The sequence below is a fragment of the Convolutriloba macropyga genome, chromosome 9, assembly GCF_964194025.1.
Source record: "Convolutriloba macropyga chromosome 9, txConMacr16.3, whole genome shotgun sequence".
Lineage (NCBI taxonomy): Eukaryota > Metazoa > Xenacoelomorpha > Acoela > Convolutidae > Convolutriloba > Convolutriloba macropyga.
This window is the reverse complement of record NC_134476.1, coordinates 27,272,447-27,287,919: the sequence shown is the minus strand read 5'-3', so window position 1 is coordinate 27,287,919 and position 15,473 is coordinate 27,272,447. Positions and strand designations below refer to the sequence as shown.

Genomic DNA, 15,473 nt, shown 5'->3' with positions numbered 1-15,473 from the left:
ACGCTCTTTTTAATTTTACATTTGTTCACACAGCAGAGCTGAAAGTCAAATTTTCGGGATGACTTCTTCCTCTCACTAGGGGCGTTTACGTACTTGATGTCATTCCTTACTCTCTTCTCTGTCTCTCTCTCTCTCTCTCTCTCTCTAGCAAAGGTTTTAAGATCATTTACGTGATTAGATTTTGATCATACGTGACTTTTCTCACTCAAAAAAAGGACTTCTGCACTTTAAAACTTAAGTTTAATTTGAGTTAGTTTAAGGGCAAAGGAACTCGTATGTGCAGTAAAGGTCCCTAATAAGAGGCTTCTGCGGAATGAATTTCAACAAGCTTTATTAATTTATCCCTGAATGTCTTTAACGTAGCCTTTTGAGCTTCGTCGTTTTTTTTTCATTTCAGATCTGTATCTGTTTCTAGCTCTATTATACGGCACGCAAGTCTATTCTTTCGCAGCTATTCTGGCAATCTGCCGGCTATGTTTCTGCAGTTTTTTGCCCCAGAAATATGCATCGGTGAAGTTTGTTGCAGGTTATTATTTTATTATAGTGAATTGATCCTTCATTGAGAAATAGTCATGCGACGCTCGAGAAACGGACAATGCAAGATCTCTGAGATTGCTTAGTTCCATCTGACTATTTAAAACTTTTCTAATGATTGAAAGAAGAAATAGGAGTTATCATGAATTTTTAATAAAATTCATAATTTGAAGTAATAAATTCATAATGAAATTCATAATTCATAAAATTCATAATTTGAAGAAATTATCAGTTATCAGTAATCAGTTATCAAGAATTTTTGAGCCCAAAATTGTTATCAGCCCGCTTATGCTCAACATTTCAAATCGAAACACAAATTTGTTTGTAAATTGAACATTTCATTGCTCTAAACTAAATTCTCGGGATTAGTTGCAAGAGTTTTGGAACAGTTTTGTAATGTAACATGCAGATGCTCGTAGACCTCAATTTCGCTGTTAAAGAAAATCAACAAAAAAGTTAGGCTCGATCATCAATTTTGGAAGTTTTTCAAGCAAGAAGTCATTATTTCATATTTTGTCAAGCGTCCAATTTTTTTCAAGATTTCACGTTTCATATCACACTAGACTTTGAACTTAATCAGTTTTTCGCTCATTTTTCACACTTGTCTCGAAGAGTTCAACCTTACAAAGTGGTATAATGTGAGCAATCAACTGAGCAAACTTCTTGGAAAAAGTTCTTGGAAGCCTTAAGGCGTGTTTCTCGGAAAATTTTATTGGAAGTCCAATTTTTTCTCATGAGACAAAGCATAAACTTTTCAATGATAATTAAATGGGATAACTGAAAACAGGAAACAGTCATAAAATATATCAACTTCGGCAAAGAGGACTTTTTTAAGGTCTGTAATTGAGTCAATTCAAAGGAATATTTTTTTTATAAATTGCTCATTTTTCTAAAAATCATTAAAAGTGACAGTGAGAGTAACACAACAGAGCCGGCTGACAACCCCTGCAATCCATTCGCTCCTACAAATTATCAAGGAATTCAAAAAAATATTAATTGAGTTGAACGATTATTCAATTGTTGGATTGATTCGCTGCACGAGAATTGCAATGTCACTATAAATTTTAATTGGATTATCTCTTTGAGTTTTGAACAGCGAAATTGGAGTCTAAATAAGTTAGAGTATAGTTCTGGGAAGCCTTCGGCAATTCGAGCTCTGCCTCGGGCGCAAACGCCCTCGGCTCTGAGCTCTAATTGCCTTAGGCTTCCCAGAACTATACTCCAACATATACTTAGATGTTATTAGATTCTACGTGTTCACAAATTAAACACATTACGAGAGATTAGACGCATTAAGTTTTTTGCCTTTTGCCTATTAATAAGTGGATGCTATATATTGGTATTAGCTTTCTTTATTGGCTAAATAGGTGCTAACACGTAATCGAGTTGATCAAAATTGTGGAGCATTTTCGTCGAGAGTATTGATGGTTTTTTCGCCGAGTTTCGTCAGTTTTTGAAATCTGCTATTCTAAGTTCGAAAAACAGTACATGTAATAGAATGAACAACGTTAATTGTTTTCTGATGAATTATAGAGCTGCTTCAACAAGTGCTGTTAAATTAGACTTGCCCTTTTCATAAACTTTTTGTCCTGTAGTTGTGCAGAGACAAACTACTGAAAAAAGTGATTTCCATTTGGTTAGCACATGACAGTTCTGAGTTTAAGATATCTGAGAAATGATAAGCATCGTCAAAGACAAAGTACATTTCATTGAAAAGCTTTGTAATTTTTGTACAATCCTTTTTGTACAAATAAGGTTAAGTTTTACTAGGGGCGGGGATTGGAGGAGCAATACTGAGACGAACGACTTCGGAGGAGGTCCAGTAATCCGGTGCCTAGACATGGTGCCCCTGGTAACTAAATGCCAGCTCAGTTCGCGTTATACAGCTAAGCGGACTGAGAGCCTGAACCAGCCACGTCGTACTCTAAACAGATTCCGTTCAGATTTCCGTTCCGTACAATGCACTTCAGTGTAGGCAAAAGATGCAAGAAATCAAACCAATATTTCTATCAGTTCATGGTTTTTGATTGTTGTTTGCTCCCGTACTGCGCTTATGCGAGTGTTGCCGGTCCCAGGTGGCCGGTCCTGCGGAGGAATGCCGCTATTGTTCGAGGTTCGTCCCACAGAGTTTCAACGAAGGGTCTTAATCCCAGGGTTCTCCTTCTCTCATCTTCGTGTAGTCGGCAATTTAGCAGTAGGTGTTCCGGGTCGTGGTTCGAGGTGCCACAGGGACATGTTGGGAACTTGGCTCGCCCTATTCTGTGGAGGTAGGTCTCCAATAAGGCATCAGAGAGTTCGTGAAGTTTGGGCCAGTTCTTGTGAGATTGTCCATTGTTCAGAGGTTCTACTAGTGACTTTGAATCTGTCAGGAAACCTATGTCACCTCCTGATGCGTTGGCCACGGTCCACTTTGCTCCTTCAATTATAGCTATCACCTCTGCTCTGTAGCTTGAAGAGACGGTTCCAGCAGGTTTCTTCAGGATAACAGTTTCAAATGTGGCATGTCGTTGGATGAAGACTCCGGAGCCTCCATTTTTCGTGCCACTGTTACCAGAACCGTCGTCCATACCTCACTGGTGAATGAACTTTATCCAATTGTTTCTTAGACAGGTTTGGCATAGTATCAAAGAGGGGGAGGCGTCATTCCTGCATTCACCGCAAGTCCATTGTACGGGCCAGTAGACTCAGGCCTGGTAGGTCCAGAGGAAAGTTTTGCAGTGTCGGCGCATTTAGCGTGGAACCAGATAAGGCACCTGTTGCATCTCATTGCGGCTCTGCTCGCGTTTTTCCGACAGCCACCGCTCGGTCATCTGGCCGGGCAGGGTTCTCTTCGAGCCCACCAGACCACCGCGATGAGGTGACAGGATTTGGTCCAGGTTCGTCGGTTTGCGCTTTTTTCTTGCATCAGACACATTTTTTGTATCTCGTTTTTTTTCTATTTTCCTGTTTGTTTTTCCGGATGCACTTTGCTTTTTCTATTGGTTGCTTCATTTTTTTTAAGTTTGAGTCTTTTTCCTTCAGTCTGATTGTCAGATCTTCGATTTTTAAAATTCTCAGATCGAATTCTTTTGTCCTGGTATGTTTTTTAAAGCCTCTGATGCCTTTATTAGTTTGATATTTATCCTGATCAAATTTGCACTGTAGAGGATGACGATCCACTTTTATGGCTATCATTTTGTGTCAAAAGCAGCCGTTTTTCTTTCAGTTTTTGCCTTTAATGGATATTGCTTTAGCTTTCAAATTAGTTTTCCACTCACTATGCTTTCCAAATGGTCAGTTTGTTTCAATATCCCAACTCTTGCTCGAATTCTACTCGAAGTGCTATTGTAGAGTGAATTATTCATATCGACTCTTTGGAATATGCTGTCCTGTCCTCTTATATCCTTAAATCATATCTCATTCAGTCTTTCACATGTACGAAATTAGTTCAATGTATAACTTGGTAAAAACATCATTCAAATCGTATTATCTCGCTGCGCAGTTCAAACGTTTGGCTAAATATATGGTCTTAAATCTGATCTGTTTGTTACGTTTCAAATTATAAAAATAGAATGTCGTTAGGGAACTAAAAATAGCTTAGTGTTTCAAATTTGGTTTGAATAGCTCTTAAATCGTTTCACTGTTAAGCTGCTTTTGTGAGACTCTTTGCAATAAAGCCAATATTTTCTCAATTTTTCTGGGATTTTTGTTATCTTTTGAACAAAATAATCAACTGTTTTTACAGTGTGTTGTAAACTTTTTATATTGGATTTGCATCGAACGCATTGCAATTTTAGTTTCCTCAAAAACGGCTTAAAACAGCCTCTTGCTGGGGTTGGAATGGTATTTTTTTGCATTTTGGGAAACCCTGAGACGTAGTAGGAATCGGTATTTTTGCATGTTTTAAGATAGTAATAGGTAACGATGTAGACCGAGGGCATATTTGACCTCGCTTTCTGTTGACCATACTTTTGCATTGTATGCGTAATTGCTGAGATTTAAATGAACCGATCACGTCAATTGTTCTTTTGAATGTTTTAACCTCTTTGGGTTTCTTTTCAGAAAATGTATTTGTATTATTACCATCAAAAACGTTAAAATGGCACATTTGCTTGGGAGTAAATCTTGCATCCAAAGTTTAAGACAAGATGTCTTAGATCTACATACTACTATATCAGAAACGATTACACAATCTGGTGTCCAGGCTGTCAATGTCAAATCTTGGAAGTATCCGGACCAGTTAGCTAGTGATTTAAACATCCTTGAGCTCCTCAGTGACTACAGTTACGAGCCAGATGAAACTGAAGATAACCAGGTCACGCATATTATTATGTACGAGTTGGTTATTGACAGACTGGTGTATTTATTACATCTTGCTACCAGTTTTGTTAGCCAAACAATGGAAGCGGCAGTGCCTGGAAGTATTCTGGGGAATAGTCGTAGCGGATCGGCGGCTTCTAACAGCACTGTGAGTACCACCGGTACAAGGTCTCATTCAATGTCAACCGGATTGCTTGTTAAAAAGTTGTGGCACAAACTCAGCGCCTTTACTAAGATCTTTCTGGAAACTCAAGAAAAGAATATTTTACTATCTGGAAATGCGGATGCATTAGAGGAAGCTTTAGAAAAAGTGACTCTCGATTATCTGGAAGCGACACAGAATCGAAACGCCATTGACAAAAGCAGCGATCAAGGAAAGTCTGTAGTGACGTCAAATGGTCAGTTAAGTTTGGCAGATACAGAAGGTACTGGATCCGAATCCAGTATTGTTCCACACCTGGAACTCCTTACAACGCAAAAGTTAACAGCTGATTCTGGCGCAAATTGTGCCTCTTTGAGCTCAGTTGGATGCCAAACATTCGACACGTTATTCGCAACCTGTAACAACTGTGCTCTTTTCCAACGCAATATATTCGCAATATGTGATTCGATTAATGTCGTGTGTCAAAATTACGGATTAAAAGCGATGAACAACAAATTTTTAGTCACCAAAGATAACGAATGTATTGAAACTGGAAATTTATCAGTGCAGGAAATTGACAGATTGTGTAGTGAACTGAGCAAAGATTTAAACGGAATCTTAAAGAAATGTAAAGATCAGAACAATAAACTAGAAAGTTATTCCTGCGAAACGTGCGAGCTGAAAACAAAGGTCGAAACACTTTCAGAAAAGCTGAACAATTTTGACAATATGTTAAGCGTGGAAAGGGAGAAAAGTCAGTTGGAAATCTCAAAGTTAAATTCTGAATATATGGAGTTGAAAAGTACCTCAGAGGGTAACATTGCTGAACTATCTGACAAACTAGCGAGGGTCATGAACGCAGAGCGTGATTTGAAAGCTCAAATTGACGAAATCAATAAAGAAAAGGAAAAATTTTTGCTCACAACTGAGAAAATGAAGGTTGAAAATCAACTTCTGGAAGATAAATGCTTCCAGTTATCCTCAAAATTGTCAGAAGCCGAAAGTGAAATTGAACAAAAGTACAATCAGATATCGGACTTTGAATCTGAAATTACTAATCTGAAAATTGAGATAGAAAATAATGAGCAAGTTTTAAAGAAAGAGCGCGTTAAAAATAAAATAAGCTCGAATCGGGACGAGGAATTGGTTTCCAAGCAAGATGTATTAGTTGGCCGATTGGAGGAATTAGACGAACAATGTGAGAGTTTAAAGCAAGAAGTTAGTGAGCTTGAAATTGAAAGAGATGAGGCAAAAGATGATTTGATAACTGCTAAAAAGGAGCTGGCTCCGTTGCAGAAACGGGTTTCAGAACAGAATATTTTCATCAAGAACCTTGAAGAGGAAAACGCGCTTATAAGTGACCAAATTAAAAGTTATGAAGATGAAGTGAAAACTCTGAATGCAGAGATCTCTAATTTGAAGGAAAAACAAGATATGCTAATTTTATTCCCCGATTTGACGCAAATTGACTCAAAGCCGTCCTCCAAAGCATCCCATGGTCTTGACCCAAGTGATCCTAGGTACATAAAATATGAAATGGAGCAACAAATATTGTCGAACATGATGCGAATAGCAAAACTGGACGAGCTGAATTCCAGTTTAAGAAGCAGTTTATCCAAAATTGAAGGGTTGGTTTCAAAATCCGACGATGACAAACAAACAAACAGCACTGTAAAATCGAACAGAACAAGTATTAGTGATGGCTCTGTTAGTCTCACTTACGAACAGAGCAAGATCAAAGATCCAGTGCCTTTGATCAACGATCTGCAGATGAACTACTACAGGACAGAGTCTAGAGATGTTTTGCAAAGTCAAAGTAGATCTTCAAAGATCTCAGAAAGGTTTAGCAACACAGAACACGATCATGGCGGTGAAGTTGCCAACGACAGTTTGAGTTACGTTGAGCGTGTTAAAAGTGCTCAGAAGCGTGCCAATGTGTGTTCGAATGGTATTGGAGCTGCCAAAAATGTTTCTTCACCTCTTGCTAGACCAAAATCTGGTCGTTCAGTCGGGGGTGGTGGGGATCGCTGGACGTCGTCTAGTACTTTAAAACCAATGAGTGGATTTGTGTGCAGTAAATGTGCGAGGCCGTTTAAAACGAACCACGAACTTCAGATGCATAGTAACTTCTGTTTTTAAGTGTGCTTTAGATGCTCCTTCGCAGCTTTATTTATCATTTAATCATCTGTTTTGCGCCGTGTGATCAATCTCACCTGTAAATTGTAGATATAGTTGTACATATGTAAATTTTGTTGATAAACCGTTCAAAGAATGTTTTAATTACGTATTCTTTTCCCGAGAGCTTCGTAAAAATCTATAAAGCATCATCAAAAAAGTATGGAAAAGTATGGAAAAAGTAAACTTTGTATGGAAAAGCCAAAAGTGATTTTATCATTTCAGATATAAAATGAGCGGTAATTCGCCTCCTCGCATGCGGAGAGTTAAACAATTCACTTCACATAACAAACAACGCCAACAACAACAAAATGACGATTCGATAGGAAATCAGAACAATCTGCAAGCACCATCATCTGAAGCAGATGCTAATAATGGGCGAAGGACCCCAGTTACTGGTCATGGATCTAATGGTAGCCCAAATCAGAAAAAGAAAACGAATGATGACAAATTTGCGAACAGTAGCAACAGAAATGTGTATAATGGTACTCGAATGGAACTGAGCAAGTCCAAGTCGGCATCACAAGAGGGCGACGGTGTAACATGTGTGGTATGTGCAGAGGACATTGTAAACTATGCTGTGGTGTCCTGTTCTCAATCTCATCCAGTCTGTTCGAAGTGCATCCTGAGGCTGAGGTTATCATGCGCTCATGCTTAACTGGGGAAATATATGGGGCTTTTTGGCTTCAGTTATTTTCTCCCATTTATAATTTTGAAGGCTGAGAGATTTCAAATGTTGGAATGTGGCTTTTTCTCACTCAGCACCAGTTTTTTCAATTTCAGAAACCTTTTAGCTCGTTCTAATAGTTTATTCTAAGTTTGATTTATTCTAACTACATTATTAATGGCTTTTCAACGGGTTATTGTTTAAGAGCTCTCCTTTTTACAAATCAAAGAAATTGAATTGTATTGGGGAGCTGTCTGTAAGATCTGCTCGCACGTTTTGATGATTTTTGAAGCTGTCTCTAAGACATGCTCGCACGTTTTGATGATTTTTGAATTCAAAGTGGAGTAGTGATTTTGTCACGCCGAAACAAGAAATGGAGGGAAAAAAAGCGAGTGGCATCGCGGTGCGATTTTTTTTCAATTTTGAGAAGTGAGATGAATGATGAAATGGTGTCTGAACAAAAATTCGCCGTCTTGTTCGTGGTTTTTTTTGTTCACATGCAGCAAATAGTTTTTAATTTTTTTGGTAACATTTTTTAATCTTTTCCGTTGCCCCCCCCCCAGTACCTTATGCTCCCCCCAGTAACAGAGCACGTGCCATTACATAGTAATTCATTATGTAAAAATATGGCACGCGCGTCTGGGTGGCCAAATAATATGCTCCAACTAAGTGGGGGGCACAAACGGAAAAGGTCCGGAAAATCAGTTACATTTTTTCCCATTACGCCCCACCCCCCGAACTATAGCCCCCCTTATGATACAATAAAGTTAATAGGGCAACCACTAAGCTTGAGGGCTATACTGCAAATGAACCATCAATCAAAGGTGATCATAATCTAAGGAAAAAATTGGATCTATTCTGTTTCGGTTCCCCAGCTTAGTAAGCATATATCTTTTCCCCACCCCAGGCGCACGTGCTTTTTCTTATTAGATTACTTGCCATGTAGTAACACATAAATTCCAATTTTGGGCATAAAAAAGACCGTGGGCGAAAAAGACGCATCTTAATCAATATAATTGGAAGTTCAGATATACACAAAACTTTTCTAGGTACTGGCATTTTCTTCACAGAATATTATTTGCTGACAGTGCTCAACAGCACATTTTTGTATTCTTTTTTTAACCCTTCCAGTTGATCGAAATGTTGGATTTTCCGTTTGTTCCCCCCAGTACGTTATGTGCCCCCAGTTTCAGAGCACGTGCCATTACATAGTAAATCATTATCTAAACATATGGCACGTGCGTCTGGGGGCTGCAAGTAATATGCACCCACTAAGCTGGGGGCACAAACGGAAAAGATCCTTTCTAACATTTTTGAGTTCTAATTTTTCTAGGTCAGGACTTGTGTGCTATCGTTTTTTTTAAATCTGCTGTACCTTTACTTTTTGCTTTTGATAACTCACGACTATCATGCTTCACTCTTGACTCACCTAACTCACTGTTTCAAGTGAATGAATTTTGAATTTGTCTACTCATGGTCAGGGTCAATTAACAAATTGAAAATAATTGGGGTAGACCGATAAAGTCCGGTCATTAAGTCATAGTGGATTAGGTTATCAAAGTTCATTAGAGCGATTGCTAGCTGGCATTAGTTTTAAGCTTAAATGCCTCCAGTTTAAGAGCTGAATGAAGTATATTTTCGGAACCTAACAAACTACATTCCAAAATAGAATACCATTTGACACTTGTAAACAAATTCTGTCAATTTTTAACTTTTTTCTTCCGTTTCAATCCCGATATGCGTGAAGCGGAACAGTGCCGACTATGTTTAATTTGGTCTTTACTTTCGTTAATAATCTTTTTCAATCTTTTATTGGCATTTTTTCACTTTTAAGGAACTTAGACACAATCAGAGTTGTCTCATTGTTGCCCTTTTCTCTGACAGCTGATTAAAGTGTTACTTTATTGCTTGACTAATGAGTTTTTTTTGTTCTGGTTAACACTTGAAAATTTGAAAAATTGTCTTTGGGCAATGTACGTAGAATTCTGCAAAAATTTGAACGAAAAAAAAATTATTGTAGTTGTGCTATTAGCACGTTTTTATATTAATATCAATACATACAATATTGCATATTGTATCCCATATTAGCTCTACGTGGATTTGGCATGTTTTGTGATAATGGTTTTTTGGTTGAGATAGCTGGTCCTTAAGTATAATAGTTTTCTAAGTATAAATTTTCTTCAGAAGATTTTTGAAGAAAGTAATTTTGACGCGAAATATTTGAATCTTTGTGTTTCTATCAGATAGTTTCTACTCTTTTCTTTTTATTGCGTTTCGTTCTTTTTGAAACGTATTTCTTTTTTGTTTTATTCTTTTTCTCGGTTTTGGCTTTTTCGTGGCTAGTGTTTATATTTTGGATCTATTTTGTTTTGCCCCCGCCAGCGTCTTTATACCCCCCCTCCCACACACGCACATGCAAACATGCAAATTATGTGCTATATAGAACGTTGCTTTGTCAAAAAAATAGCAGGTGCTTCTAGGGGACCTAAAAGTTATATGTGCACCAATTGTACACCATGGCAGCGTTGTTTTTCTTGACTTATCAAAGTTTAACTGTCACACAATTCGTTCTTCTTAATTCTTGGAAAGCAAGCGTTATAAGAACTATTAGATTATAAATATGTCCTAAAAGATGCATGCCAATTAGATGTTTGACAATTTTGTATTGAAGATTTTAAGTATAATTTTGGCTCTGACATTTTAGATGGTAGTGTACTCTGTGAGATTTTAATTCTGTTTTGGAGTACTGTTCTTGTTCTCACTCTCTGTGAATATGCTCGTTAGAATGGATATAAGAAAATTTCTATTCGAAAACCCGTCAGAAGTGGCTACTAAAATGGACGGCGAAGAAATAGCGTAGTGTTTTTGCATGAATGTAGTTACAATAGTGTAATTATGAAGAGGGAGACATCTGTCTGTTATTAGCAAATTTCAGATTTTTGCTAGGAGCTCTGGTTTTTTGATGTGAGCTCGATTCTCGGAATATGCATGTGTGCTGTACACGTAAATCTGTGTGTCGCTAAGGTGATCTTGTGTTTTAGATTTCTACAAAAGGACAACAGGTGCCCAGTGTGTAGGAGTGAGATCACGTGGGTTCTATTTGCACCTCACCTGGTCACTGACTGGAGCTTCAGTTCTTTTACCACTGAGGATAAGGAGGAGGAAATTGACTTTATACGACAATTGGTAATTAGTTTCGTATTGCTATTGATGTTTGAATAATACGAATTATGATATTTATTTGTTATGTGAAATTTCAGAGTGGCTGTGTTGGTTCCTCATTAGTCTTTGCAAAATTTATTGATGTTTGGTGTCAACTTATCTCGCAATAAATTGAAGTTGACGCCACAAGAGTTGAGACAAAAGTTCAAAATTTTGTTACAAGTTGAATAATATCACATTCCTAAATAATTCTCCTCATCAACTTCGGATAGAAATGTTTTACAGATTTTTAGATAGACTAATCTTTAGTGGGCACAGCTCAGAATATGAGAAGTTGACTTATGTCTTGGTATTTGTAGCGTGAGAAGTACTTCAAAGTGGATGAGCTGCTGAAGACAGTGTTCCATTCGAAGTCCAACTACGAGGAATTCTGCTTCTTGACCACGATTGAGTGTAAAGTGTGTCAGAAAGTGGTGCGAACTGATGATGAGTTGAAGACACACTTGCGCAAGATGCATGAGATGAAACTATGCGATATTTGCTTAGTGCATCTAAACAGATTCCCAACCGAATACGTTTATTACGATAGGTTAGTACATCACTTGGTCTCTCACATTTTCCCTTAGATGATTGGTACAATTTAAATCCAAAATTAGAGATTTGCACGGTTAGGGGCAGGATTTCGGTACGAAATGATATAGGGGTTAAAAGGTATGCTGTCAAAATATGGAGTCAAATTAATCGGAGTGATGAGTGTCGCTAGGTAAACTCTGGGAAATCAGTTAAATTGATTTTGATCCTAGGTATTAATTTACTTTGAATGTTGTTGATTTCAATAAATTAAATATCAGTGGAGATTGTTTTCATGCCAATTCTCCGTGTATCCAGTATTTCGTGGCATTGAATTAAATGAAAGGCATTTGAAATGTATGCTGTGTTGTTTTTCGTCTAGACTGGTTCTCACCTGTGTATCAAATTTCGGCCACCAATTTATAAAGCCCTTTTGTCAAGAATAGCTACAAAGGGGCTGTACTGTACATAAGAAATAGCTCATTGTGTTTGATTACTTATTATATCTGGCTGTTATGTCTACCTGCTTTGATGTTCAGATCACAGCTTGCTGTTCACAACAAAACTGGTGATAAAGAGACACTGGGTCAGAAGGGACATCCTCTGTGTGAGTTCTGCCAGAAGAGATTCCTGGATGGAGATGAGTTGGAGGCCCATCAGAGGAGGGAGCACTACTATTGCCACTTCTGTGCTGATCAGGGTTTCGTGGAGTTTTTTCCAGATCCATACTTCCTCAAAAGGCATTACCAGGTAATACAGTCTCTCTCATTAACTGCTCTCTGATGTAGCTTGCGTGCATTAATTGCTCTGTAACTATAAATTGCTAATGTTAGTTAATCTTTCTAAACGCGAAAAAAATTGGAGAGCGTAAATTTCAAGGAAGAGAACCTTGCGTTTAGAAATGCAAGTCAAGGTGTAACGTTTCTTAAATAGCCGCGCAGCGATAGCGGCTATTATTGGAGACATCGTGTTTTTTTAAATCCAAGAATTGGATTGTATTGGTTCTCTGTCTTTTTAAAATTCAAATATTTTGAATTGTATTGGGGCGCTGTCTTTTTTTAAAGATCTTCACACATTTTCATGATTTAAGGTTAGAGTGGTCATTTGGGTCACATCCAAACAGGAAGTGGAGCGAAAAAGCTAGTGATTTTGCGGCGTGATTTTTTCCTCTCTAATTTTAAAGTAGCGTGAGAAAACCGTGTTTGAACAAAAGTTCGCTTTCTCGCTAGTGACTTTTTTGTTCACATGCGGCAATTTTACTTTGATTTTTGCTGTTTTTCAATTTTTGGATCGGATTTTTTCTAAATGGTTTTTCCCAATCCATTCATAGTTCATTCTAGGCCTAAGTTTTTGTTTGAATCAAATTTCTTTTTCTCGCGTGTGGTTTTGTTCACATGCGGCATTTTGACATTGATTTTCAGTTTTTTTAAATAGTCGCGCAGCCATAGCTGGCGCTTCTATTGGCCTCCTCCTGATTTTTTATTTCGTCGTCAAAATTTTGTATTTTTGTTACGACCATTTGACGTCACAGCCCCTTTTGGTTCATTCGTTCATGCAATTTCAACTGAATTGCGTGCATGACGTCATTTTTCACACTTATTTGAGCGATTTTTTTGTTCAGTCGCGTGATTAAATTTTTGGTCATGCGTGACTTACCTCACTCTTAAAAATGACTTCCTCACTCTGAAATTGACTTTTTAAAATTTAATTCAAAGAGATCATGTCTGGTGAGTGTGTCACTCTAATTGAAGGTTATTTATGAGCAGCTAATAGAAGCAGCATTAAGTTATACAGATTCATAATCAAAATGTAGCATCTCATCATTTAATGAAAACTTTATTTTGGTGTTTTTTTGCTATCTTTTTGAGTTTGCAGATCTACGAAGCTATTGCGGCTATTTTCTGGCAATGTGCCTGCTATGTTTATTTTTTTTGATCTGATTTTATTTGGAACTGGTTTTCCCAATTCACGCATAGTCCGTTTCTAGGTCTAATTATTGTTGAGTCAATGAATTTTTTTGAATTATACGTCAGGAATTGTCCTGCCAGGTTTTTTAAGATGCTTTTTTATGATTTTTAAGATGCTTTTACACTTTTCAGGATTTTGAGCTTTTAAAACGGGATAAACAGGGAGAGCTCAGCGGGCATCAAGCTTCATTGGAAAACCTTAGTCGCGTTTAGTAGTCCGTCAAGTGCTTAGAGTGAAAACGCTACTGGGAATGCGGAAATTCAAGGTTTAACGGTCATTTTAATGAGTTTTCGAGCCCAAAATGTTGTAATCTTTCGCGTTTTTCTTCAATTTTCAAAATTTTTGTTAGACCAGTCTGAAAATGAGGTTTGTAAAAATTTATGAGTGTCTTTTGTAAGTTATAATTACCTTTTCTGAACGGGTTAAGAGCTATTTGTTTTGGTAATGCAAACATAAACACGCAAATTTATACTAAATTTTACAATTTTTGAAAGTATTTCGAAATTTTGTCGTTCTTTTGAGTTGTTTGCCCTAGGTTTCAAGAAATCCCCTCCAGGGATTGATAATAGGTTACTGCATAGTTTTTAGGGGTAATAGTTTTCAACATTTTAACATCACTAATTTCAGCAATTTTTTGATAAAACGCAAATTTCCAATTTTTAACATTGTCATTATTTAAGTTTTTCCAGCCCCAGGAGCCAGGAAACCTCCTATAGGGTTTAATAAAAAGGTAACTGAAAAGTCTTTTTTGGCCATGGAATTGTTTTCAACATTTAAATATCACAAATTTTAGCAATTTTTTAAAATAAAAATTAGCAATTTTTTTTGAAGTTTTGGCAAAATTTGGCAAAATTTTGAAATATTTTGTCCTTTTCGAGGTTCCTTCAGCCTCAAGGGCCAAGGAACCTCCTCTAAGGTTTGATAATTATTTACTGCATCGCTTCTAATGGCAGTTAAGTAGTTTCCAATTAATTTTACGAATTTCAGCCGTTTATTTTTTTAAAACTTAAATTTCAAAGATTTTTGAGATTTTTTTTACCAGCGTGTTATTTGGGCTTCATGGACCAGGAATCTACCCTAGGGTTTGATAAGAAATTACTGCGTTTTTGCTAGAGATAATGGATTGGTTATCATTATTTTAATAACACGAGTTACGGCAATTTTTGATAAAATTTATATAAAGTTTCTGAACATAATCATGTTCCAACTCATCGATCTTTGAGCCATTGAAACTAGTTCAGGTTTGACATAGGGATACTGTTAAGTCTCTGCAGACAATGAAAATCTTCTGAATTGTTAAAGTTACGAAATTTAGCTAGATTTTGTTAAAATTTGCAATTGTTTTAAAATTTTTTAAATTATTTTTGTCATTTTCTGAGTTTAACGGTCTTTACTGGCCGACGAAACTTTTTAAGTCTTGCAGATGGGTTATGATACAGAACAACTCCAGAGATTATAAATGGTTTTTAAAATTTTTTTTTTTACGAAATTTAGAAACTTTAAATTTATGAACTTGTCAGTTTTTTGAATCATTTGTCATATTTCTTGTTTGTCTCCCTTCAGTGGATAATAAATCTCTTTCAAGGCTTGTGCGTGAGTTAAAGGGTATATTGAATTGTATCATTTTTGGCCTTCAGAGTAAAACCTTCATGAGTCTTAGCAAGGAATAATTTTTGTTACAATTGTTTGATTATTTTAGTTTCACGGCTTTTGAAATTGTCTTTTTGGCTGCGATTGTTCAATTGATCTGCTGGTCAGGTATTTTAGTTCTTATTTTTTTCCTGCTATGTTGTTTAATTCCTCGTCTCAATCGATGATTCTTGCGACCAGTGACTTTACTGCTTTGCATTTAAAATTTGTGTGCGTGACGTCATTTGTTCTGCTTTAAGTTCAATTGTGTGACTTGCCTCACTCAGGCACACAAAAGATGTCTCTGAACTCACTTAATGAACTTCT

At 36.9% G+C, this 15,473-nt stretch overlaps 5 protein-coding genes across 5 annotated transcripts in view; 4 read left to right on the top strand and 1 right to left on the bottom strand.

Moving 5' to 3' along the window:
• The window catches only part of LOC142345701 (signal recognition particle 14 kDa protein-like), a 335,593-nt gene that overhangs the window by 92,434 nt on the left and 227,686 nt on the right, over positions 1–15,473 (top strand). The window lies entirely within an intron of this gene.
• The window catches only part of LOC142345700 (transcription initiation factor TFIID subunit 7-like), a 266,429-nt gene that overhangs the window by 47,726 nt on the left and 203,230 nt on the right, over positions 1–15,473 (top strand). The gene's annotated exons all lie outside the window — the stretch shown is intronic.
• Positions 1–15,473, bottom strand: part of LOC142345698 (serine/threonine-protein phosphatase 2A 56 kDa regulatory subunit gamma isoform-like) — a 316,862-nt gene that overhangs the window by 132,050 nt on the left and 169,339 nt on the right. The window lies entirely within an intron of this gene.
• LOC142345694 (uncharacterized) lies at positions 4,441–7,262 on the top strand. The gene has a single exon (XM_075397938.1). The coding sequence runs from the start codon at positions 4,613–4,615 to the stop codon at positions 7,112–7,114; it is 2,502 nt and encodes an 833-aa protein (XP_075254053.1). The 5' UTR covers positions 4,441–4,612; the 3' UTR covers positions 7,115–7,262.
• The window catches only part of LOC142345695 (uncharacterized), a 27,518-nt gene continuing 19,399 nt past the window's right edge, over positions 7,355–15,473 (top strand). Inside the window, exons 1-4 of the mRNA XM_075397939.1 lie at positions 7,355–7,786; positions 10,859–11,003; positions 11,339–11,568; positions 12,089–12,307. Of these exons, the coding sequence (XP_075254054.1) occupies positions 7,383–7,786; positions 10,859–11,003; positions 11,339–11,568; positions 12,089–12,307 (998 nt within the window). The 5' untranslated portion in view covers positions 7,355–7,382. The remainder of the gene's footprint in view (positions 7,787–10,858; positions 11,004–11,338; positions 11,569–12,088; positions 12,308–15,473) is intronic.

Coding starts and splice junctions, on each gene's coding strand:
- LOC142345694 (XM_075397938.1), top strand. CDS start 4,613: ATGGCACATTTGCTTGGGAGTAAATCTTGCATCCAAAGTTTAAGACAA.